Source organism: Drosophila miranda (assembly GCF_003369915.1).
Source record: "Drosophila miranda strain MSH22 chromosome Y unlocalized genomic scaffold, D.miranda_PacBio2.1 Contig_Y1_pilon, whole genome shotgun sequence".
Lineage (NCBI taxonomy): Eukaryota > Metazoa > Arthropoda > Insecta > Diptera > Drosophilidae > Drosophila > Drosophila miranda.
In genome coordinates this window covers 36,528,523-36,552,456 of record NW_022881603.1, presented here as the reverse complement: position 1 = coordinate 36,552,456, position 23,934 = coordinate 36,528,523, and the positions used below count along the sequence as shown (strand labels likewise).

The following is a 23,934-nucleotide window of genomic DNA, read 5'->3' as shown; positions in this document are numbered from 1 at the left end:
ATGCAACATCTTGGTATTGTACAGTCTTTGGCCGGTCTTTTGTCTTGATCATAATAATAGGTACACACATCTACGTAAACTTTAACATAACAGAAAACGGTTTTATGCAATATATTAAACTTAAAATTAGTTCTCAATTATTCCTTAAGTATCTGTTTTCAATCAAATAAACTTGATTATATTATAAGATAATGTTATAAAAGAAAATAGATGCATTTGTACTTCACAGTCAATATCATGCTGCTCAAAATAATGAAAAAAGTTATGAAAAAAGTTTGTTAACTGGTTATTATTATTTTTTTGTTGCCTTAATGGGATTTGATAGTTAATATCCGATGTATCCAACTTTATTTTTTGTCACCTTTATAATTTATTATTTTTGGCGTACTTTTAATAAGCGTCTGGCAGGTGTCTCATACCACAATTTTTGGATGCCCTCGCATAATTTTTGATTATTTGAAAATGAAAACTTAGCTAATTTTGTTTCGTAAATCTGCCCACAAGTTTTCGATTGGATTTAAGTCGGAAAATTTAAGAAGCAACTTTAAGACGTCTATTGTTTGGTCCTCAAAAAATGTGGTCAAAAGCTTGGATGTGTGCCTTGGGTCGTTATATTACTTAAATACCCAATGGAAACTTATGTTTTCTTCAGCATAAGATAGCATAACTGTCTGCAATCTGGGTTTGTATTGCTCAGCGTCCATTCTGTTCGTTGTCAGGAAAAATGGACCTACGCCGTACCAGGATGAGCAGCACCATATCTTTAACTGGCACCTCCATGTTTGACAAATTTTTTTTGTGAAACATGGATCAAAATTCTTTCGTTTAAGGCTTCCTACATTGCTTTCACATTCATTCCCTAATAAATTTATTTTAGTTTCGTCGCTCCATAAAAGGCTTCTCCACTTTTTCTCTCCTGCGCATCCTGCGCAGTCTTTATGATCTTTAGCAAAAGTTTGCATCATGGCTAAATTTTTTTGACGCGTAAGTGGGACCTTTCTTTCTATTCTCCTTGGAAAGCTGGCTTGTTGTAGCCGTCTACGGATCGTTGGAGCACTAACTTCTAGTGCAATTTCTGATACAATAGCCTTTGACGACTTAAATGGGTCCTTATTCCTCAAAGAAAAGTATGTAGTGGTCACGTGTTATGGTTGTTTTCTGTGGCTTTCCGCGAGTTTCCTGACTAGGTTTTTATTTTTAAAGCATTTCAGCAAAATTATGAAACCTTTTCATTAATTTAGCAATGGCCCGAAGAGATTGGCCTTCTTTTTTCAGCTAATAATAAGACATGTATAATGTATAATGTACAATAAGACTTTCGGCCTATTCTTGTAAAAAAAAAATAATTATTTGTTTATATTTAGACTGTAGTTAAATGAAATGGATGTTTAATTGCCAAAAAGCCAAGAATTTCCAAATTATTCACTTGATATTCAAAATTTACTGACACTGTACCTATTATTTTGATCAGCCAAAATGTGATGTCAACTCGCAATATCGCTTAAAGCTCTGTTATTCGGCGATTTCCCTGTTTCATTTTTTTTTGTCACGGAACTGCAATACATTGACAAATAAAACATACCAAAAAAATTTTGTTTTTAACACTTAAAGTACGATAAAACTAATTATTAATGAAAAGCTTCAACGTGTACCTATTATTATGATCAAGTGTGTATGTATATATATGCTTCAAGTGGTCAGCGTGGGAATGCTGACTTAGCTTAGCGCATAAGCGGCGATCATATTGCACGCTCACTTGAAATGGTTTTGTTTGTGTACTGCAACAATGTGTTGCTGATATGTATATTTATTGTTAACGGTTGGGTACAGTGTACACTCAATATATGCACATACTACATCTCCCTCCTTTTGAAAAATAACGTAATTAAATGGAGTTATTTTACTAAATTTTTTTTTTATATATCTGAAAAATTTTTGATTTGAGGTTTTTTATACCCGATACTCAAAATGAGTATTGGGGTATATTACATTTGTGGTAAAAGCGGATGTGTGTAACGTTTAGAAGGAATCGTTTCCGACCCCATAAAGTATATATATTCTTGATCAGCATCAATAGCCGAGTCGATTGAGCCCTGTCTGTCTGTCCGTCTGTCCGTCCGTCCGTCTGTCCGTTTGTCCGTCCCCTTCAGCGCCTAGTGCTCAAAGACTATAAGAGCTAGAGCAACGATGTTTTGGATCCAGACTTCTGTGATATGTCACTGCTACAAAAATATTTCAAAACTTCGCCCCGCCCACTTCCGCCCCCACAAAGGACGAAAATCTGTGGCATCCAAAATTTTAACGATACGAGAAAACCAAAAACGCAGAATCGTAGAGAATGACTATATCTTTTAGACTACAGAATCTGAATTGGATCGTATTATTATTATAGCTAGCATCAAGAAAACAATTTCATTTTTTCTCGCCCTGTCTCTCTCTAACACACACGTAGTATAGCCGGCTTTGCTTAGAGTAAAACATTAGCGCCTAGATCTCAGAGACTATAAAAGGTAGAGCAACCAAATTTGGTATCCATACTCCTAATATATCGGACCGAGACGAGTTTGTTTCAAAATTTCGCCACACCGCTTCCGCCCCCGCAATGGACGAAAATCTGGGAATATTCACAAATCTCAGAGACAATTAACGCTAGAGTAACCAAATTTGGTATCCGCACTCCTGTTAGATCTCACTATAAAACGTATATCTCAAAATTTCGCCTCACGCCCTTCCGCCCACACAAAGGACGAAAATCTGTAGCATCCACAATATTGAAGATACGAAAAAACTAAAAACGCAGAATCATAGATAATGACCATATCTATCAGACTCCTGAATCTGGGTCAGATCGGATCATTTTTTTTAGCCAATAGGAACAAATCAATTTGCAGTTGTTACGCAGCGCCCGACGTCACGCTCAGACTGATTTTCTGTCTCTGTCGCACGCACTCTTTGTCGTGTCGTTTAATATTAGCGGCGTCTGCCGGAGGAGAGCCATACTGACTAAGTATCGGGTATAAATGTAGAGTTGCGGTGTCCGCAGCAACTCACAACGTTCCCTCTCGTTTTTTGTGTATACATATCTTTTTGCACATCTTGTATAATTAATTTTTTTTCTCTTTTTTTTTATTTTATTTTATTTTGTGTCTGTTATGAATTAAAAATTTTTAACCTATCTTTATGAACTGTTTGTTTTTTATTCTTATTTCCGGAAATAACTATATTATCATTATCTTCGTTTTCATTCATTTTTCAACTATATAGGGCCCTGTGTATTTAAGATCTAGCTTATGGCCTACTTCATTTTTTAGTAAAACTTTATCTCCTATTGATAGCGTTTTGTTCCTAGTTTTTAAATCATATAATTCTTTATTTTTCTGTTTATTTAACTCGAGCATATTTCTTGCTCTTTTGTATGCTACTTCTAATCTATATCTACTTTCTTTAGCGTAGTCTTCTATGTTATATATAGGTTCTATATTACTTATGCTGTCAAAATACTTTGGTAGATTATTAGTCTTACCAAATACTAACTCATGGACAATAATTATGTGCCATAGAGGGGGTTGTATTGAAACAATAAACAAAATATGGAAGCCATACGTCCCAATCAGTTTTATTTACTGATATATAGGATCGTATGTATTCGTTAAATGTTATGTGGCTTCTTTCTATTGTTCCAACAGTTTGATGATGGTGTGCAGTTGATGTTATATTTTTTTTATTTTTAAATATTTGCACAAATCGTTTATAATTGAATTTTTATATTCCGTTCCCATGTCCGAAATGAACGTCTTCATTGGACCGTACTTGATAATAAATGATTCAAATATTGCCGTTGCAACAGTTGCTGCGCTTTTATTTGCGACAGGTATAGCAACTAGATATTTAGTCAAGTCACATATGAGCGTGACTGCATATTCATTGCCTTTTTCTGACTTTGGTAGTGGACCAATTGTATCCATTATCACTCTGTCAAAAGCCTTCATCGGGGTTTCAGTAATTGTTAAAGGGGTCTTTATATTTGTTGTTGTTTTTGCTTTTTGACATTTCTGACATTTCCGGATATGCTCTGTTATATCACGAGTCATACCTTTCCAGTAATAATGTCTTTTGACCTTGGCCAAGGATTTTTCAATGCCTTTGTGACCTCCTTGTACTGGATCATCATGTAGTGTAGACAATATGGCTTCTTTCTCTTTAACATTTGTTAATGTGGTCACCGGGTTGAGTAGCGGTACTCTCAATGCTTTCAATATTTTATTGCCCATAATTTTGAAATTATCTATTGAAACTTTTTCAAAGATATTTTCCCACGGTGCCATTTTCAATTGGCTGATTTTTAATATACCGGTTTCTTTTTCTAGCCTTGGAAATAGTTGTCCTAAGTCAATATATCCATTATTAGTATATAAGTCTCCAATATCAATTCTTGCTATAATTTTCTTACCATGTTTGAAGAAACATAGCATATCTTTTATACGCAAGGGGACTACTTTACGTACTTCATCATTATTAATGACTTCGTATACGTTGGGCTGAGAAGCTGTTTCGGTAGATTGCTTTGGAATCTCTACTTTGTTGTTTTCTGCGCAGAATTTTTGTCTACTTTGATACCTGGTAGTGACTTTCAGGACTTTATTTTGTATGTCTTTTAGTTCAGATATTGTTATCCGTGACAATGCATCGGCTACAAAATTATCTTTGCCTCTTAGGTACTCTACAGTAAAATTATACTCCTCTAATTCAAGTCTTATACGCGTTAATTTAGAACTGGGGTTTGTCATTGAAAACAAAAATGTTAGTGGTCTATGGTCTGTTTTTACTATGAAATGAGTTCCGTAGACATAGGGTCTAAATTTGGTGATTGCCCAATACATAGCTGTTAACTCTTGTTCCGTCGTACTTTTGTTACTTTCTCCTTTGGTAAATGCTCTCGATGCGTAAGCTATTGGGAGTTGAGTTCCTTTGTGGGCTTGTGTAAGCACTGCACCACAGGCTTGCTTACTAGCATCTGTGATTATACAAAATTCTTTCGTAAAATCTGGATATTGTAACAGAGTAGGCTTTATAAATTGAGCTTTAAGTTGTTCAAATGCATTTTGACATTCATCAGTCCATTCAAATGGAACATTCTTTTTATTTAATCTTTTTATATGCCTAGAATAATCGGCGAAATTTTTGATGAATCGTCTGTAGTAATTACAAAATGCTATAAAACGTCTAGCGCTATCAGAGTCATGTGGAACTGGATAATTTAATATGACGTCAAACTTTTTGTCATCTGGTAAGATTCCCTTATCTGTGCATTTGTGGCCCAAAAATGTGACTTCATGCATGAAAAATTATTGGCGCAAAAGGTCCACGGATGTTTCGTGCTTTTTATGATTTTATTTTACTTAATTCTTTTCAACCTCCTCGTCTTGTCCATACCGCCAAAAGTGCTCATTGAACCCCAGCTCCGATCACTCGTTCTCTCATAGTTCTAGTTCGCAGAACTAGATCTATCGGATGATAATTCATATCGATACTTACGATATTTCGTACAACGTTAATAGTAAATACAATTGTAGAGTTATAATACTAAACAATCTAACAGCTTGTCCATCCTGACAATTAGATCGCCCTCGATCGTAAATATGTAATTAAGAGTAATTTTAATTTAATGTGTATATATATAAATTGTTAACTATTTAAGTAGGAGTCACTTTCACACTGATTACGCCAATCTGCCCATTTCCTTAATCGGCATGCCTCTATAATGCCCTCATACGGGATTTGACTTATTTGGCAGTTTTCAATGTCATTTAACACATATCTGTCGTTCGGCAATACCTTTTTGATGATGTACGGACCCCTGTACTTCGGAACAAATTTTTTTATTTGTACCTAATGTGGTGTCAATGTTTCTCGTTACAACGAAATCGCCTTCCAAGAACTCAATATGATTTTTGTGATTCCTTTCAAAATACTCTTCACTCTTCTGCTGACAATGCTCGATTTTATCCAAAGATTTCTTACGTACTGATTCTAAATTGCTTTGACTTCGGTCTTTTTTATCATCTAAGTATTCTGTTAACGCGTCAATATTACAACCCCTCTGTTGGACTCCGAATAACAACACTGAAGGCAATTCTTTCGTGGTCGAATGGACTGAGTTATTAATTGCATATTCAGCCTTTATTAAAAGTTTGCTCCAATCTTCGTGATTTATTGGCTCAGTTATTTTGGCGAGCATAGCTTTCATAGTTCTGTTAACCCGTTCTACCTGACCATTCGCTTGGGGTGAAGCAGTTGCCACTTTCACGTGTTCTATATTATTTTCTAGCAAAAATTTACTAAATTCTAATGATGTAAAACACGTTCCTCTATCGCTGATAATTCTACGTGGACGACTATAAAATTGAAAATACTTTGAAAAACATGTGTTGACTTCTTTAGTGCTTGTCGTATTTACAGAAAACAATTTTACAAATTTCGTAAAGGCGTCAATGATAACTAATACATGCTTCTTCTTTGATATAACAGCGGGAAGTGGTCCAAAATGGTCTACGTGTAAGGTGTCGAATGGGATTGGTCGCTTAGGAATATTGTGAAGTGTTCGATTATTCGCATGTGTGGGGACTGAAAACATGATACAATTTAAACAATTTCCTATAAACAAATCGATTTTAGATCTCATATTCGGGAACCAATAATGTCTTAAGATTTCTTTCATACATTTCTCGGTTCCTAAGTGACATAAGTTTTCGTGAACTCTTCTGATTATTTTCGTTTCCATTTCAGCTTGGACATAAAACAGCTCAACGTCGTTCTCACCTATTTTATAAACAATTCCGTCGCTCAATGAAAATTTCTTAACAGGTCCATGCTCCAATTGTTCTTTTAATTTTCTTATATGATTGTCCCTGTTTTGTGTTATCTGAAGCTGAAGATTAATGTCGTCGCACTCAATCACGGAAACTATTCGGTCTTTGTTATCACTTTCATGAATTGTCACTATTGGTTCATATTCAAAATCTTGATTAAGCGCTGAAGGATATCTACTTAAGGTGTCCACATGGGACATATATTTTCCACTACGATGTTTTAAAGTGTAATTATAATTTGCTAGCTCTATGGCCCATCTGGCGATATTTGAATGAAGACGTCCCTTTCCTAAACATAAAACTACTGAGTTACAATCTGTTATAATTCTAAACGGAATCCCTTCTAAATAAATTCGAAATTTCCTCAATGAATAGATCACAGCTAACGTTTCCAGTTTGAAACTTTCGTATCTTGCCTCTAATTTTGTCGCTCTCTGGGAAAAATATGCTGTTGGGTGAAACTTATTGTCATCTTGTTTCTGCAACAAAATTCCACCAAAGCCTTCACTACTTGCATCACAATGCAATTCTGTTTCTCGATTTGGATTATACAGAGCTAATACTGGTGACGAAATCAGTTTTTCTCGAAGATATTCAAAAATTTGTATGCATTTGTCTTGAAGCTCAAACTTAGTTCCAGGTTTTGTAAGTTCTTGTAATGGTTTGCTATTTTTGAGTAAGCAGGGATGAAACGCCTAAAATAAGAGAATAATCCCAAAACCTTTTGCATTTCATGGCGATCTTTTGGCAATGGCAGATGCTTAATGGTTGCTGTGTGTGCACAGTTTGGGCTTATTCCCCTACCAGAAAGGCTATATTCCAAGAACTCAATACTTTCATAACCAAATTGACATTTACTAACCTTAATTTCTAGTCGATATTCTGCGAGAATTCTTAAAACTCTACCTACTGTTATAAGATGTTCGTTCAACGACTTGGAACCTATAGCGATATCGTCCATATAAACTACTACATTACCCTCGCGAATTAATGGTTGTAAAATGAAATTAATAAATCTCATAAATACTGCTGGTGCATTCATAAGTCCAAAAGGCATTCTTGTGTATTCATATTGTCCGCTAGGTATGACAAATGCTGTATACTGCACCGAACTCTCTGCTACTTTGACTTGGTGATAACTGTGTTTCAAATCTAAAAGTGTAAAAATTGTGTTCCCTTCTAATCTCTCTAAGCAGTCGTCTATTAGTGGCAATGGATATCCATCACGAATGCAAATCTTATTAAGCTGTTTGTAATCTACACACATTATTTTTTTCCCCTGATTTTTTCTTAACTGATACTATTGCAGCCTATGAAGCCTTTTTTCAATAGTTCATCTATTTGGGTATCTACTTCTTTTTTCTCCTGATATGAAAGTCTTCTCGGAACAGTGCGTACAGGTTCTTCTGATTTAAGTTTGAGATTCATTTCGTAGTTATGTTGAATTGCTGGAATGTTAGTTAAGTCTGAATAGTTAAGTTTTATCAATTCCATGAATTTACTACGTTCTTTATCAGTTCGCTTTGGGTCGATATTATAGCTGTCCTCTTCTTTTGTTATTTCAATACTATATATATACGGTAGATATACCGTATAGATATAGACATAGACATAGATATATGTCGGTTCTTTCTAATGATTCACTTGCCATAAGCTTTTGTTCGTTATCTTACATTAAAAGGTCAATGTTATTACAATTCAATTGGTCACTAATCTTATTCTCATAATTTTCATCCTTTAATAATCCATTATTATTGATATCTGAAAACCTCATCTCACTATCTCTATTTGTCAATACTACATTTTCAATTTGGTCACTCTCAATGTTCACTAATACTCTATTTTTATCTAAGTCACTGTTCACTAATACGCTATTTATATCTAAGTCACTGTTCACTAATACTCTATTTTCATCTAAGTCACTGTTCACTAATACTCTATTTTCATCTAAGTCACTGTTCACTAATACTCTATTTTCATTTAAGTCACTGTTCATTAATACTCTATTTTCAATTGATACCATATTGCTTTGCGTAACTCGCTTTACATTTTCAATTTCATTTTCAAAAATTAATTTTATTCCATAATTTTCAAGGAAACTGCGCCCCAGAAGGACATTACACGAAATATAGTTGTTTGGTACAACGAAAAATATAAGTTCTTTTTCAATGTTATGAAAAACTAAATTGACAATTATTTTTCCAAAAATGCTTATTCTCGAACCGTTAACTCCAAAATACTCTGTCGGTCTTAGTACACCATCAAAATTTTCATAAGGTATCGCCGAGCGCTGCATCAAATTAATAGCGCTACCGGTGTCCAACATGCCAGAAATAGATTTAATTTGATACCTTCGTTTTATATCAATGTAAAAATATACCCCTACCTGATTAACAATAGGAACAAAAATATTGTTCTCCTCTCTGTCATCCATTGGCGGGATGCTGGCTGTACCCACGGATCGCTGGGTTGGCATAGGCTTCTGTTGGCAATCCTTCACCTGGTGCTGCATGGATCCACACTGGAAACACGATCCCTTCTCCCGCTTGGGTGCGGGACACGATGAAGCATAATGGCCATGTGCTGAACAATTATAGCAGCGCACCTGGCTCCGGTCATTTCCGTAAGCGGTCATCCCAGTGCGCTTAAAATTCGTCAGGGTACTCTTCCTCAAAGCCTCGTATTGTCGAGCTAGCTCCTTAAGTTTTCCGATGGTCGACGCTGAATACAATAAGGCGATACTGGAAGATCGATCACGAAAACCATCAATGATGAACTGCACTGTCAATTTCTCTTCGATGTCGGCACGCATAGCAATTTCTTCCATGCGAAGAATATATCCCATTACGGAGTTTTTCTCCGGGTTGAAAAAGGTTTCTTTCAACAGAAGTACCACGTCGGCAGTTGAATTGCTGCGGCCAAAAGTTTTTAGGAAGTTTCCCTTAAACTCGTCGTAAGTCTTTGATTTGTCGACACGCATGAACAAGTCCGCCTCTGTTCCCGCCTTCATCAACATGCGCACACAACGAAGCTTAAAATTGCTGCTTTCGTTCACGCCTCCGCAAATCCGTTCAAAATTCAAGACCCATTCAGAGGCTTCATCATTTTCACTGGCAGAAAAAGGGGCAATAAGTTGCTTGACCATTCGGATGTCATCGGTCATATATGTAGTTGTCCATTACCATTAAGGCAGCCAGTTTCTTCTTTTTCTCAGCCACCCTTATTGCGGCGTCAAGTAATTCTTCTTCTTTCATATCGTCGATCTGCTCATTTTCAGACACTTTTCCATCCGATTCAATATCCGATTTATTCACCGGACTTTCAGAAACTTCGTTCATTCCACCACTTATGGCAAGCTTACGAAGTTGCCTTAGTGTTGCGCTGGCTGGAAAAATGATCTCCTTCTCCAGCAACCACTCTACAATTTTTTCTTTGTCAATGTTTGCCATGGTTTCCTCGGCCATTTATAAAATGTGGAAAATACTCGTTGTCGGGGATGCCAGTAGACAAATACTTACATATGTAGGCAGATACTTTAAAGGGCTACTATCCCACTTCTGAAGTTATTAGCGCAAAAGGTCCACGGATGTTTCGTGATTTTTATGATTTTATTTTACTTAATTCTTTTCAACCTCCTCGTCTTATCCATACCGCCAAAAGTGCTCATTGAACCTCATCTCCGATCACTCGTTCTCTCATAGTTCTAGTTCGCAGATGATAATTCATATCGATACTTACGATATTTCGTACAACGTTAATAGTAAATACAATTGTAGAGTTATAATACTAAACAATCTAACAAAATGAACATTTTTCAGGTTGTATCTTCAAGTTGTGTTTCCTACACATGTCAAAAACACTAATTAAATTGTTAAGCATGTGTTTTTCGGAACAACCGATTACTATTAAGTCATCCATATAGAGGAATGCTTGTGATGGTTCAAGTCTAGAGAATGCGATTGTCATCATTCCTTGGAATGAATTGGGCGCTATTTTCAAACTAAATGGTAATCGCGTGAAGCGATAAGAGCCATTGCTCGTTGAAAAGGATGTTATATCTTTAGAGTTTTCGTCTAGCTCAATCTGATGGAATCCTGACATTAAGTCAAGGCAAAAGAAATATTTTGCTCTTCCTAGTTGATCCAAGATATCATCGATCCTAGGAAGTGGAAATTTATCGGATAGTAATATTTTATTAATTTGGCGATAGTCAACTACTAATCGCCATTTTTTCTTTTTGTTATCTATGGATTTCTTTGGTACTAGTAAAAGTGGACTGTTGTATTCTGAGGCTGACGGTTCAACTATTCTATCTTTGATTAGTTTATCGACTTGAGCTTGGATTTCGTCTTTTTGACTATGAGGATTTCTATAATTTTTTATATATACAGGTTCATTATCTTTTAATCTTAGTTTCTGCTTATAAAAATTATTGGTTTATTGATTCGGTATCAAGTCCGAATATGTCTGCGTAGTTACAACAAAGTTCTTTTAATTGTTTATTAAATAGTTTGTGGAAAGTTTTTAGATAACTTTGATATAACATCGTTCGTTCTAGTTTCATTATTTATTTCGGATATATCATAATTTGCTAATGGTTCATAATTCAACTTATTTATATTACTCATTTGGTCGGTACTAGTTGTATTAAGTAAACGGACGAATGCATTTGCAGTTGTTACGACTGTGTTTGCTGCATATATACCAGGTTGAATTTCCTGGTTCGGAATTAAAATGCTATCTTCATTTGAAGTTAACTCAATTTTACGGACAACTTCAGATCGTGCTGGTAACACTATTGTATTGTTACCAGAGCTGTAATTTATGAGGACATAAATAGGATAGCTTAGATTGTCTGGTCTTATTATGAGCAGATCTTTTGAAGGTGTGAAATCTAGTTGACAATTATATTTTTTAATCAAATCTATTCCTAAAATTCCATCATACGGTATAGAAAAAGTTGATTCGACAATATGGAAGTTGTGTGGAATTATATATTTAGTTGTTTGTATTTCTAAGGATGTCATTCCTTTAGATTGAATTAATCCTTGATTGATTCCCTGAATATTTATTTTGTTGTCCATGTTTATGTCATTAAAAGTGTCTGAATTGTCTTTTAGCAGAGATATGTCTGCACCAGTATCTATCAAAAATATTAATTTCTTGCCTGTAGCTACGTTTGTGAATGTTACGAATATATTTACACTAAGATTAATCGAATGAACCTTTTTACTGTCTATTGCTGTGTACCTAAGGGCTGTTGTGAGTTTCCCGATGCATTCTGGGCGATTCTCACATTATTGTTATTGCCATTATTATTGTTGTGGCCTCTGTATGAGTTACCGCGGCCATAATAGTTTCCTCTATATTGGCCTCTACCTCTATTGTTGCCATAATTATTATTGTTGTTATACCTATTACCATTATTTTGGTAATTTCCATGGTAGTTTCCGCGGTTATACGCTCGGTTAGTGTTTTATCTTTGTTGCGCAGCATATATTTGTATTTGGGTGTCCTACTGCGTCTGTGCAACTATCGACGAATCCAGTTGTAATCTCAATCATTATATTGAAATTTCGTGATTTCATTACAGACCTAACTTCGTCAATTGTGCTGTTTACTATGATTGCTTTTACAGCAACTTGTAGGCTCAGTTCTTCGGCATATTCTTGCGATACACCGTTAATCATATGTGCCGATTGCAAAGCCCTTGTCAACTGTTCAACTTCTTGAATATATTGACTTGCTTTTGCTGCAGATTGAACAATTTAGCTGATAGTGCTTTGGCTGATTCGCATTTTATACCGCTTTTTAGTTGGTCTATTATGGACACTATTGTTTGTTCAGTGCTGATTAAGTTTCGAATATGGCCTTTGAGTTTAGTTTTTATTAGGTTTACTGCTGTAGTTTCATGTGTTCCTTTAAGTGAATCCACTAAGCTAAGAGAATCAATGAAACTTTGTAGATTCTCAGGCTTTCCACTAAACTCAGGTATTAGTGAAGCGGTTAGCTTAAGAAATTCTAGTTGTGACATGGCCATTTTTAGAGTTTTTACTTCGGTAATAGACTCTGATTCAGAATCAAATAGATTGGCCTGTGTGATTACCGCTGGTATAGTAAGGTCGCCTATGTATTCTTCTTTTATATGTGTATCTGAACCGCTTGCGATTTCTGTGTTTGTGTCTTCCTCGACTAATACTGGAGTATTCAAAATCGAAGGTATAGTTATGTCTAGTGAATATTTTGATTTAATGCTATTTAAATTTGTTTTTATCTATTCAAAAATCTTGATACATACGACCAATGCTGAGTATTTAACTTTTCTTTATTGTCGTGTATCAGGGAACGAGCTTGGTTAAAACATGCAACTAATATTGTCGCGTGTCTACTTATAGTTTCGTTTGAAATATTCCTATTTTGTGCTAGACACTTGTATGATTTATCAAAATTTTCTTTTGTTTTAACTAATGCGGCATTAATATTTTGCCATTCCATTTCATTTTAAAATAAATTATTAAAATGTGCAAAAACATCTATAGATTTTCAATTAAATAATGATATATTTTTATTCATGATTCGTTTTGGACTTTTTCTTTTATTTTTAGCCAATTTTTGTTATCATTATAAATTTGTTTTAAATTTTGTCCAGGTCATCTGCCCGGCTTTGATAGCGTTTCTTTATGCATCTATTATGTAGTTTATACAATTTATATAATAGATATCCTATGATTATAATGAAAATAATAGCAACAAGTATTGTTATTAACTTTAGGTCGGTGTTATTGACTTCGACTTTGTTTATTACATTCGCTGTCGAATCTACCGATTTTACATCTACTAAACCCATTTTGTCAAAATTTTCAAATATTTCTTCAAATTTACTTATTTTGTTTGTTTGTGACATATGTATATAATTTAATGCAAAAACAGATTTTTTTTTTCCTTTTATACTACTGTATAAATTCTTTGTTAATTTTTGAAATTAATTTATGTATATTTATTTATTTTTTTTTTTTGTTTTTACATTATTTCCTGCCTAGTGTTTGTGTGGCTTTACAGGCCTCACTCTAATTGGGCAGATGTTATTCCGCTCAATTTTACAATTTTAGATTTTAAAGTTAAATTTTATGCATCGCAGTGCATTTAGAAAAATTTTTGTTTGGCGGTGGGCGCTCTAGGAAGCGCTGTCGGTTCACTGCTCCGGGTCTAGCTTGTTGCGCTAGACGAGGCCGGTGCTGGCTGCACAGGTGTACTCGCAATGCGGCGAGTATTTCGCTCCATTTCGTTTTTAATTTTTCGATGTTACTGCTGCTGCTGCAGCTACTGTTGGTATTTCTCCTGTTGGCCGGACTGCTGCTGTTCTTTGTCATCCAGTTTATCACAATTGAGCGCCGTGTTCACATTTACATATTCACATAAGCGAACGAGGATCGTACCCTCGTTGTTGTTACATTTGTGGTTGCCTTCGTCGTGTCGTGTTCTTTGTATTATTTTTGTTTTATTTTTAATATATTTTTGTTTCCCGAACATCTGCATGTTCGTGACATCCTGTCACGGTCGCCATGTAATATGTCACTACTTTAATTAGAACGCTGGCACGTCTGTGCCGTTTGACTTCAGTTTTTAGAATATCTTTATTGAATTTATTCTTATAACTCAGACCGCATAGCTGCGCTGCCGGTTACGCCAACAGCTGAGCGGCTTCATACATATTTGTCTTATCAGCATAATCGAGAGGGCAAGAGCCGTATGTACATATGTGTATATATATATATGCTTCAAGTGGTCAGCGTGGGAATGCTGACTTAGCTTAGCGCATAAGCGGCGATCATATTGCACGCTCACTTGAAATGGTTTTGTTTGTGTACTGCAACAATCTGTTGCTGATATATTTATTGTTAACCGTTACTACAGGATGTACGCCTCGAGAAAACCTCTCCAATTGCGTCGTAACGAAAACCGATGTGACAGAGCTTGCCGCCTATGCAACTCCTTCCTGTAGAACATCAAAAATAAACCCACCCGAAGTAGAGGGACTTTAGAGGTGCATTAACTAATAAAAAAATGGTGGCTAACCCCATACCGACGACATACACCCCCATATGGTGATCACTGATTTGGTGGGGGTGGAGCGGGGGAGACTTTTGGCAGCAAGACGCACCAACAGACACATTTGCCATTATATATTGTATACTATTTATTGATGACGATACAAAAATTGTAACTAAAATGTTATTAATCGCACTCTAATTTCATTTTCTTTTCTCTCCTCTTGTTTCGGATATCTCATCATTTCACATTTGGTATTTTGATTGGATCTTACTTACCAAACGAAAAAACAATCATTGGCCATCACATTTTTTATTTGATTTATTTTTTCGTTTATTTGATTAAATATTCTTTTTATAGAGTCACAGTGGACCCCCTCGCCCACGCGGGCTCAGAGTCCCTCTCAGGCGCAGACTAGCTTCGAAACGCTCACATGTAAATTTCTCTTCAACAAAAATTACCAACTAAAATTTACTAATTACTAAAAGTGTTATACAATTTGATTAATTCGAAAGCTACAAACAGTTTGTGTTTATGTGTTCTTTAGTTGATGTTCTTTAAACGATTCTACAACACTACTAACCTAGCCCTTAAAGCCCAACGCAAAATTAACTTTGTATAGCAATGTTACTAACAATGTTGTTATTTTCCGATGTTTTTTTTTTCCGTTTCGTGTAAATGTTTTGTTTTTCGTATGTATATGGAAAGTGCACTTAAAGTACAACACAACCCTACACTGAGATTTAAAAAAAACCCCACCACTTAAGTTTTATTTCTGGCGCATGCCATTTGTTGCTTTGTTTACATTTTATGCTGGTTTCACTGTTCGATGGAGAATCTCCCTGGATTTAAACGGTATATAAGCAGTCGCGAGCAGTCTGGCAAGCAGTGCACTTGTAACACTAGTTACGTCTCCTTTTAACTAGTTGATTGTATATGAAACTGATATTAATAAAATCACCGTTAGCAACGGTTATGATGATGTCACACTTGCCACACTTCAGTGTTGCACAAAATAAAAAGTTTACCAATATTTCTGAGATTCCATTATCCTATGCATGTGAAAACTGTCTTTTACACGCTGACGTTAGTTAGTGGCTAGTTTTGTTTCATTTTCTCGAATATTGTTCCGTTTCTGTACCTGTATACTATTCGAAATCAATGTGAGAGATGAATCTAACACGAAATTGGCCTTGCAGCACCACCAGCGCCGGGTTCTTCGGTCAATCCCACCGCTGTAACCAGCCCAACTGCCCAGAATGTGGCAGCTGGGGGTGCCACTGTGGGTGCGACGGCCTCATCAGCAGCCTCCCAGGTGGCGTCCACCCTGGGAACCACAACCGGGACTGTGACTGCTGCGATTGCCACCGCTACTCCGACCACCAATCCTGATATGCCCGTCTTCACATGTCCGCGTCGCCCCAATCTGGGACGCGAGGGCAGGCCGATCGTACTTCGAGCCAATCACTTTCAGGTGACGATGCCTCGCGGCTATGTGCATCATTACGATATCAACATACAGCCGGACAAGTGTCCGCGCAAGGTGAATCGCGAGATTATCGAGACCATGGTGCAGGCCTACAGCAAGATCTTTGGCGTTCTGAAACCTGTATTCGACGGACGGAACAATCTGTACACCCGCGATCCTCTGCCGATTGGCAACGAGCGCCTCGAGCTGGAGGTGACACTACCCGGCGAGGGCAAGGACCGCATCTTTCGCGTGACGATCAAGTGGCAGGCCCAGGTCTCGTTATTCAACCTGGAGGAGGCCCTGGAGGGTCGCACGCGTCAAATACCCTACGACGCCATCCTTGCCCTGGACGTGGTCATGCGTCATCTGCCGAGCATGACCTATACGCCAGTCGGACGCAGCTTTTTCAGCTCGCCGGATGGCTACTATCATCCTCTGGGTGGTGGACGTGAGGTCTGGTTCGGTTTCCATCAAAGCGTGAGGCCCTCGCAATGGAAAATGATGCTGAACATTGATGGTACGTAGCGGTCCCCCGCTCTCTCCCTCTCTCTGTCTCTTTTCTTGCTAATCTCTGCGGTTCTTCCCCTTTTCAGTCTCGGCCACTGCTTTCTACAAGGCTCACCCCGTGATTGACTTTATGTGCGAGGTGCTGGACATACGCGACATCATGGAGCAGCGCAAGCCGCTCACAGACTCGCAGCGGGTCAAGTTCACCAAGGAGATCAAAGGACTCAAGATTGAGATCACGCACTGCGGCCAGATGCGGCGCAAGTATCGTGTCTGCAATGTAACCCGCCGACCGGCTCAAATGCAATCGTGAGTTCAAACGAAATCAGGGACTCCGGACTGCGGACTGTGGACAGTATCTTACGCTGCTCTCTTTCTTTTCGACAGATTCCCACTGCAGTTGGAGAATGGTCAAACTGTGGAGTGCACTGTGGCCAAGTATTTCCTGGACAAGTATCGAATGAAGTTGCGCTACCCCCATCTGCCGTGCCTGCAGGTGGGACAGGAGCACAAGCACACCTATCTGCCGCTCGAGGTGTGCAACATTGTGGCTGGCCAGCGATGCATCAAAAAGCTCACCGATATGCAGACCTCGACGATGATCAAGGCCACTGCACGCTCGGCACCGGATCGCGAGCGTGAGATCAACAATCTGGTGAAGCGTGCGGACTTTAACAATGACTCGTATGTCCAGGAGTTCGGTCTGGCCATCTCCAATTCGATGATGGAGGTGAGGGGACGAGTGCTACCGCCGCCCAAGCTTCAGTATGGGGGACGTGTGTCCACTGGCATCACCGGGCAGCAGTTGTTTCCGCCCCAGAATAAGGTGAGCCTGGCCTCGCCCAACCAAGGTGTCTGGGACATGCGCGGCAAGCAGTTTTTCACGGGCGTGGAGATCAGGATCTGGGCCATTGCCTGCTTTGCTCCGCAGCGAACAGTGCGCGAGGATGCCTTGAGGAACTTCACCCAGCAGCTGCAGAAGATCTCAAATGACGCCGGTATGCCGATAATAGGCCAGCCTTGCTTCTGCAAATATGCTACGGGGCCGGATCAAGTGGAGCCGATGTTCCGATACCTGAAAATCACCTTCCCGGGGCTGCAGCTCGTCGTTGTTGTGCTGCCCGGCAAGACCCCGGTCTATGCGGAGGTCAAGCGCGTGGGCGACACCGTCTTGGGCATGGCCACCCAGTGTGTGCAGGCGAAGAACGTGAACAAGACATCGCCCCAAACGCTGTCCAATCTGTGTCTGAAGATCAACGTCAAGCTGGGCGGCATCAATTCGATTCTGGTGCCCTCAATCCGGCCCAAGGTCTTTAACGAGCCCGTTATCTTCCTGGGAGCTGACGTCACACACCCACCAGCCGGCGATAACAAGAAGCCATCGATTGCTGCTGTTGTTGGTTCAATGGACGCCCATCCGTCGCGATATGCGGCCACTGTGCGAGTACAGCAACACCGCCAGGAGATCATCCAGGAGCTGAGCAGCATGGTGCGCGAGCTACTGATTATGTTCTACAAGTCGACAGGTGGCTACAAGCCCCACCGAATCATCCTGTACCGGGACGGCGTCTCCGAGGGACAGTTCCCGCATGTGCTGCAGCACGAGTTGACCGCCATAAGGGAGGCGTGCATCAAGCTAGAGCCCGAATACAGGCCAGGCATCACATTCATCGTTGTCCAGAAGCGCCATCACACGCGACTCTTCTGCGCCGAGAAGAAGGAGCAGAGCGGCAAGTCTGGCAATATACCGGCCGGCACCACCGTCGATGTGGGCATCACGCATCCAACCGAATTTGATTTCTATCTGTGCAGTCATCAGGGCATTCAAGGCACCAGCCGGCCCTCGCACTACCACGTGCTCTGGGATGACAATCACTTTGACTCCGACGAGCTTCAGTGCCTCACGTATCAGCTGTGCCACACCTATGTGAGGTGCACACGCTCCGTCAGTATACCAGCTCCAGCCTACTATGCCCACTTGGTGGCTTTTCGTGCAAGGTGAGATAAAAATCCCCTATAGCGTGTGGCTGTTCCTACAATTCTCTATTCTTTTCCCTCTACCTATGCCATCAGGTATCATCTGGTGGAGAAGGAGCACGACTCCGGCGAGGGCTCACACCAGAGCGGATGCTCAGAGGATCGGACACCGGGAGCCATGGCCAGAGCCATCACGGTCCATGCGGACACGAAGAAGGTCATGTACTTTGCCTAAAAAGTAGACAAATTACCAAACCACAAACCCCAACAAAGAAACCCCAAGATAACCACAACAAAAAATCAAAAATTAAAAATTCACTTCGAAATTCAATTCGAATAAGCAAAGAGAGATGGAGAGAGAGAAAGAGAGAGTACCTCCCCACCTCCCCAATAACCTTCCCAAATCCCTCCTCAAATCAGAAAAGCCAAGCAAAGAGAAAGTTTTACGTTTAAGTTGAGAAAGTGAAAGAGAGTTTAAGGAGTATATAAGGAATATATTGCATGCATTAGTTTTAGGGCAAAACGACACAACAAAAACCCACAGCAAACACTCAAACACACACACACACACACACACAGAGATCGACTCAAGGAGGACTACAAAAACGTGAAAATCGCGACACGACACCGTGAAGAATTGATTATAGACATAGGGAATAGGGAATCGGGAAGGAAATCGAATGTTAATGCACAACAAAATGTGAAAATTCTCAACAGAAGCATAACAAAACAAAGCGAAAAGGCGAAAGGGTACAAAAAAAAATGGAAAAACCATTTTAACAAAAACTAAACTTAAAGGGAACAAAACTATGAACGCAACACCAAAAGCCAAGCAGCAGCTTTAATTATCTATCATGAAACTTACTACAAGAACACCACGAGAGAGACACAACTTTTTTAAATGTGGGGGGGAAACCAATTAAAAATACAATAAATTTTACAATATATTTTTACAAATAAAGAATTAAAGACAAAAGGGGGGATGGAACGGATGGAATGAACATTTGAATAAGAATGAATGAATGCATACGACCAAAGGTTTTTAGTATACAAAAACGAATGAAAAACAAAGCACACAAAAAACAATTGAATATGTTTGCTGATCGACGACTCACACAACATACAACACACAAAAACCGCAATAAAACACCACACCACACCACACAACAACAAATTAAAACACTGATTCTCTGTAATGTGAACGAAGACCACCACCAAAATGAAAATAAAGATAAAGATGAACATTTAAGGGAAAACTAAACACCAATAAGTGGGGGCACTCGACTCGACAAAGGCATTAAAGCGCTGAAACACAACATAGAAAATACGAAACGAAAATGAATAAAATACTTCAATAACTAAAGTGCAGATTACACTGAAAACATTTAATAGTTTGTAAGATTTGGCTCTACCAAAAAAACAAAGGAAAGTAGACGGATCGGACGGATATGATATATATATATAGAGAGAGAGACAGAGAGCGGCATAACCAAAAATCCAATTTCTACAAGGGACAAAACGTATGGTATAAACAATTACTCTTAATATTTACATAGATTTATGACCTTGATGGTCAAATACACTATACTAATTATAATTTTTTTAAAGAATCGGGGAAATAACCAACCAGATACGAATGCGATACCGGAAATACTTAAGCATATACATACATACAATACATCAATTATATATATATGTGTATATATATAATTTGTTCAAAAGTGCAAATAATATGCTGATATTTTGTGTTAGTCTTTAGTTAATCTTTTTTTATGCTCAGCGAGAAACTCCCATACCGCCAACGCCCGTAAAACACACATGAACTCTGAGTCCCACAGGCATATCACTCAAATGTCCAATCCACCATTTATTTATGTACCTTAACCCGTAAGCTTAACTTAACGATATTTAATTGTATTTAATATTTTAAATTTTTTTAGAGCAAAACCATTATTTGTTATTTCCTCGCGTCGCTGGGGCGAGAGCATCAATGTAATTTCGTATTAAAAATTAACTTTAGCTAAGTGGTGTACGGGTAATATAGAGCAAGGAAATCAACTCCTTCCCACTGCACTGTGTGGGTGGCAACAACATTTCAATATTTTACAAAGTAGTTTTAATTTGCCATTAATTAAATACAAAACAAAGAAACAAAACACAACAAACAAACGACAAGAGAAAAATGCAATATGGAAAGATGAATAATACATATTATATATCGACGACACAGTTCAAGTTAACATTATAATGATTTGTTATTAAAATGCTATGCAGGAGGAGAGCCATCTCTCGCCGTCCCTCCTGCACCAGCACCTTATTTATACTTATACTTATACTTATGTATGTATGCTATGTACGAGTACAACCCACGCAAACCCCAACACAATCATCAAATTAGGCTTAGTTTTGCCAGTCGCATAAATGATGTGAGAATTGTAAAATTCAAAAGATACATATATATATATATTATATACATTAATTTGCATATATACATTTATAAAACTCTTACAAATTAGTCTGTAATCTTCAGAGCGAAATCACATTTCTGAACTGATCTGATTTCTTTTAATTCAATTGTAATTTGACCGCCGTTTCGATTTGTTCTTTGTAGTCACGTTTCAACACAAGGGATTAAAATTTTAAATTTATTTCTAAATGTTTACTTAAAGTAGAGTGTTTATTACCCATCATTCCCAAGCGGAATCCAATCCTATTTTTAAGCAAAACATTAACGAACACAATGCAAAAGGAAGGGATCGAGGTTCATACATTTACGATTTTCTTGTCTAGGTTTAAGCAAAAACAGAAGCAGAAGCTGAAGAGTGAAAGTGTGCCCGACAATGACAATGAATGCATCTCGTAATAATCGTAATAATAATCTCAGCAATAATTTACTTTCACCGAGAGACAGAATTGATTGATTAGCAAGTCCAAAAGCTTTAACTAATTGCTTAACGGAACATTTATGGATACCAGAGACCGCCCCTCAAACCATGCAAGAAAACGGCCAATAACTATCCAGACAAGGGGCAAGTCCCAACATACTTTTATCTACGTAGTTATAGGTGTATCTTTTACGACATTTAAATGTAGATGATCAGATCCTAGTGTACACTACGGACTTCCCTTTTCAAGCAATACACACAAACACATACAACAATTTAACGGTTTCTTCAGTGTGGCAGCTCTCGAAGATAGAAGAAGAGAGGAGAGAGGTTGAAGAATAATAGGAAACAGACTTAGAAGAACAGTGTGGAACGTCCTATATCTTAAGTGCTACGCATAAGTCGGGGAGAACTTACAGAAAGACAATTTAAATTACCATCTAATCTGTCAAAATTCAATTGAGCTTTATACTAAAAACAAACGACACGCATATTAATGGGATGGAATATCTACATAGATGGGTATAGGATCGGATCGATCGTATTGTTTCTACATATATTACTTATAAATGTGCCGTTTATAGATGTCTACAATTATATACAACATAAAAACATATATATATAGATATATATATACATATATATAGGGATAAAATCAGAACAAAATCGAAGCTAGAACAGCAATTTGCACAACTCTTCCTAAAGGAAATAAAAATATATAGCAACTCTAAAATACAAAACAAGACAAAATCAATTTGCCACAATTACCAATTAGCCAGAGAAATGCAGAAATGATAAGGACTAAAAACACCAAGCAATTATATACATATCTCTAAATAATGTATCTTATATGTGTGTGTGTGTACTCTATACTCTTCCAATCAGTCCTCAGTCCACCCACACCATACACACACGCACGCACGCACACACTCTCAATGAATCAGAGATAATAAACATTAGCTGAAATTCGACTAGAAAAAAATCGTATATATATACATACATAATCCATACTTACATACATACATACATAAATATATATATATATATATATATATATATATATATATATATTTATTTATATACGAGTAACCAATCTTTGATAAATGAGATCATCATCTGACAAAATCCCTTAAAAATTCTTTAAAAATCAACAAAAATGCCGGGTAACTAATCAATAAATAAAATACATAATATTAGTTGTAATCTAAGCTGAATAAACAAAATACAATACATACATCGGCAAAAATAAAATAAAGAAGTTAATTGAGCAACGTAAATATGGGAAATCTGTAACTTTGGTGATCTTTTTAATTGTTATTAGGAAAAAAAAAAACGAAAACAGCAAGTAATCAAGTTCAATGAATACAAATCAAACAAGTTCTAAATGTGACTTTAAATATACATAAAATACATATTATATTATATTATTTAAACAAAAAAACCAGAGATGAACAAAAACCAAACCTGATTCAGTTGGAATGCAAATTCAATAGCAATGCAATTTAGGATCTTGTTAATGTGTGTGTGTGTGTGTGTAGGAAGCTGGGTTGCATACGGTACATAAACCGTCTACAGTTTGGTCGTCGCAACTAGAACTTGAACCAGTTGGACTGCGGAGTGGGTATCCTACGTTGCGCAAGTGATGATCTGAAGACACGGCGACAGCCTCTGATGATTGCGATGGAAGATGAGTGACAGGCAGCTATGGTACTGTTTCTGATACTGATTTTTATTGAACAAATGCATCTCCTTATATAGTGGTATACTTATTCTATGGGAAGGAACGCACAGGCTCCTTGTGAGTGTATTTTTAGATTGGGTACACTTACTCTGTGCGGGGGTTATATTTCAGTGCATTTACTTAGGTACTTGGCGGCAATAAAGTAGAGAGTTTATTGCTTGATCCCTTTTGGTGGGTTCGAGTTTACAAGTGCTATTGTCTATTCTAAGTTGCTAATGTATTTTTCGTGTCGTCATATTCAGTTACATGAAATGACATGGACAATTTTATGTATGAGTATTTGTGTATGAGATTGAACTGTATATTCCTAATATTCATTAAATACATGTCTGTGGCTGAACATTCTCCCGGCCGTTGAACTGGTGTTCAACCATCGCTCAAGTCGACGGCAAACCGGCGTGCAGGGGGTATAGGGGGTGATGACATGGCTGGATC

General features: G+C 37.7%; 1 protein-coding gene and 1 long non-coding RNA gene across 5 annotated transcripts in view; one reads left to right on the top strand and one right to left on the bottom strand.

The window, feature by feature from the left end:
* The window catches only part of LOC117192018 (protein argonaute-2-like), a 28,767-nt gene extending 7,238 nt beyond the window's left edge, over positions 1–21,529 (top strand). For 2 of the 4 annotated variants that reach the window (XM_033396736.1, XM_033396738.1), the window contains 5 exons: positions 15,279–15,353; positions 16,118–16,906; positions 16,983–17,205; positions 17,284–18,894; positions 18,970–21,529. In XM_033396736.1, the coding sequence (XP_033252627.1) occupies positions 15,279–15,353; positions 16,118–16,906; positions 16,983–17,205; positions 17,284–18,894; positions 18,970–19,108 (2,837 nt within the window). In that variant the 3' untranslated portion in view covers positions 19,109–21,529. The remainder of the gene's footprint in view (positions 1–15,278; positions 15,354–16,117; positions 16,907–16,982; positions 17,206–17,283; positions 18,895–18,969) is intronic. The other 2 variants (XM_033396737.1, XM_033396739.1) reach the window with 1 other exon arrangement.
* Positions 8,925–9,309, bottom strand: LOC117192021. Its single transcript, XR_004474154.1, has 2 exons — positions 9,256–9,309; positions 8,925–9,178 (listed from the first exon to the last, which is right to left on the bottom strand). It is a non-coding gene; the product is annotated as an uncharacterized LOC117192021 (long non-coding RNA).
* Positions 21,530–23,934: the final 2,405 nt, after the last annotated feature.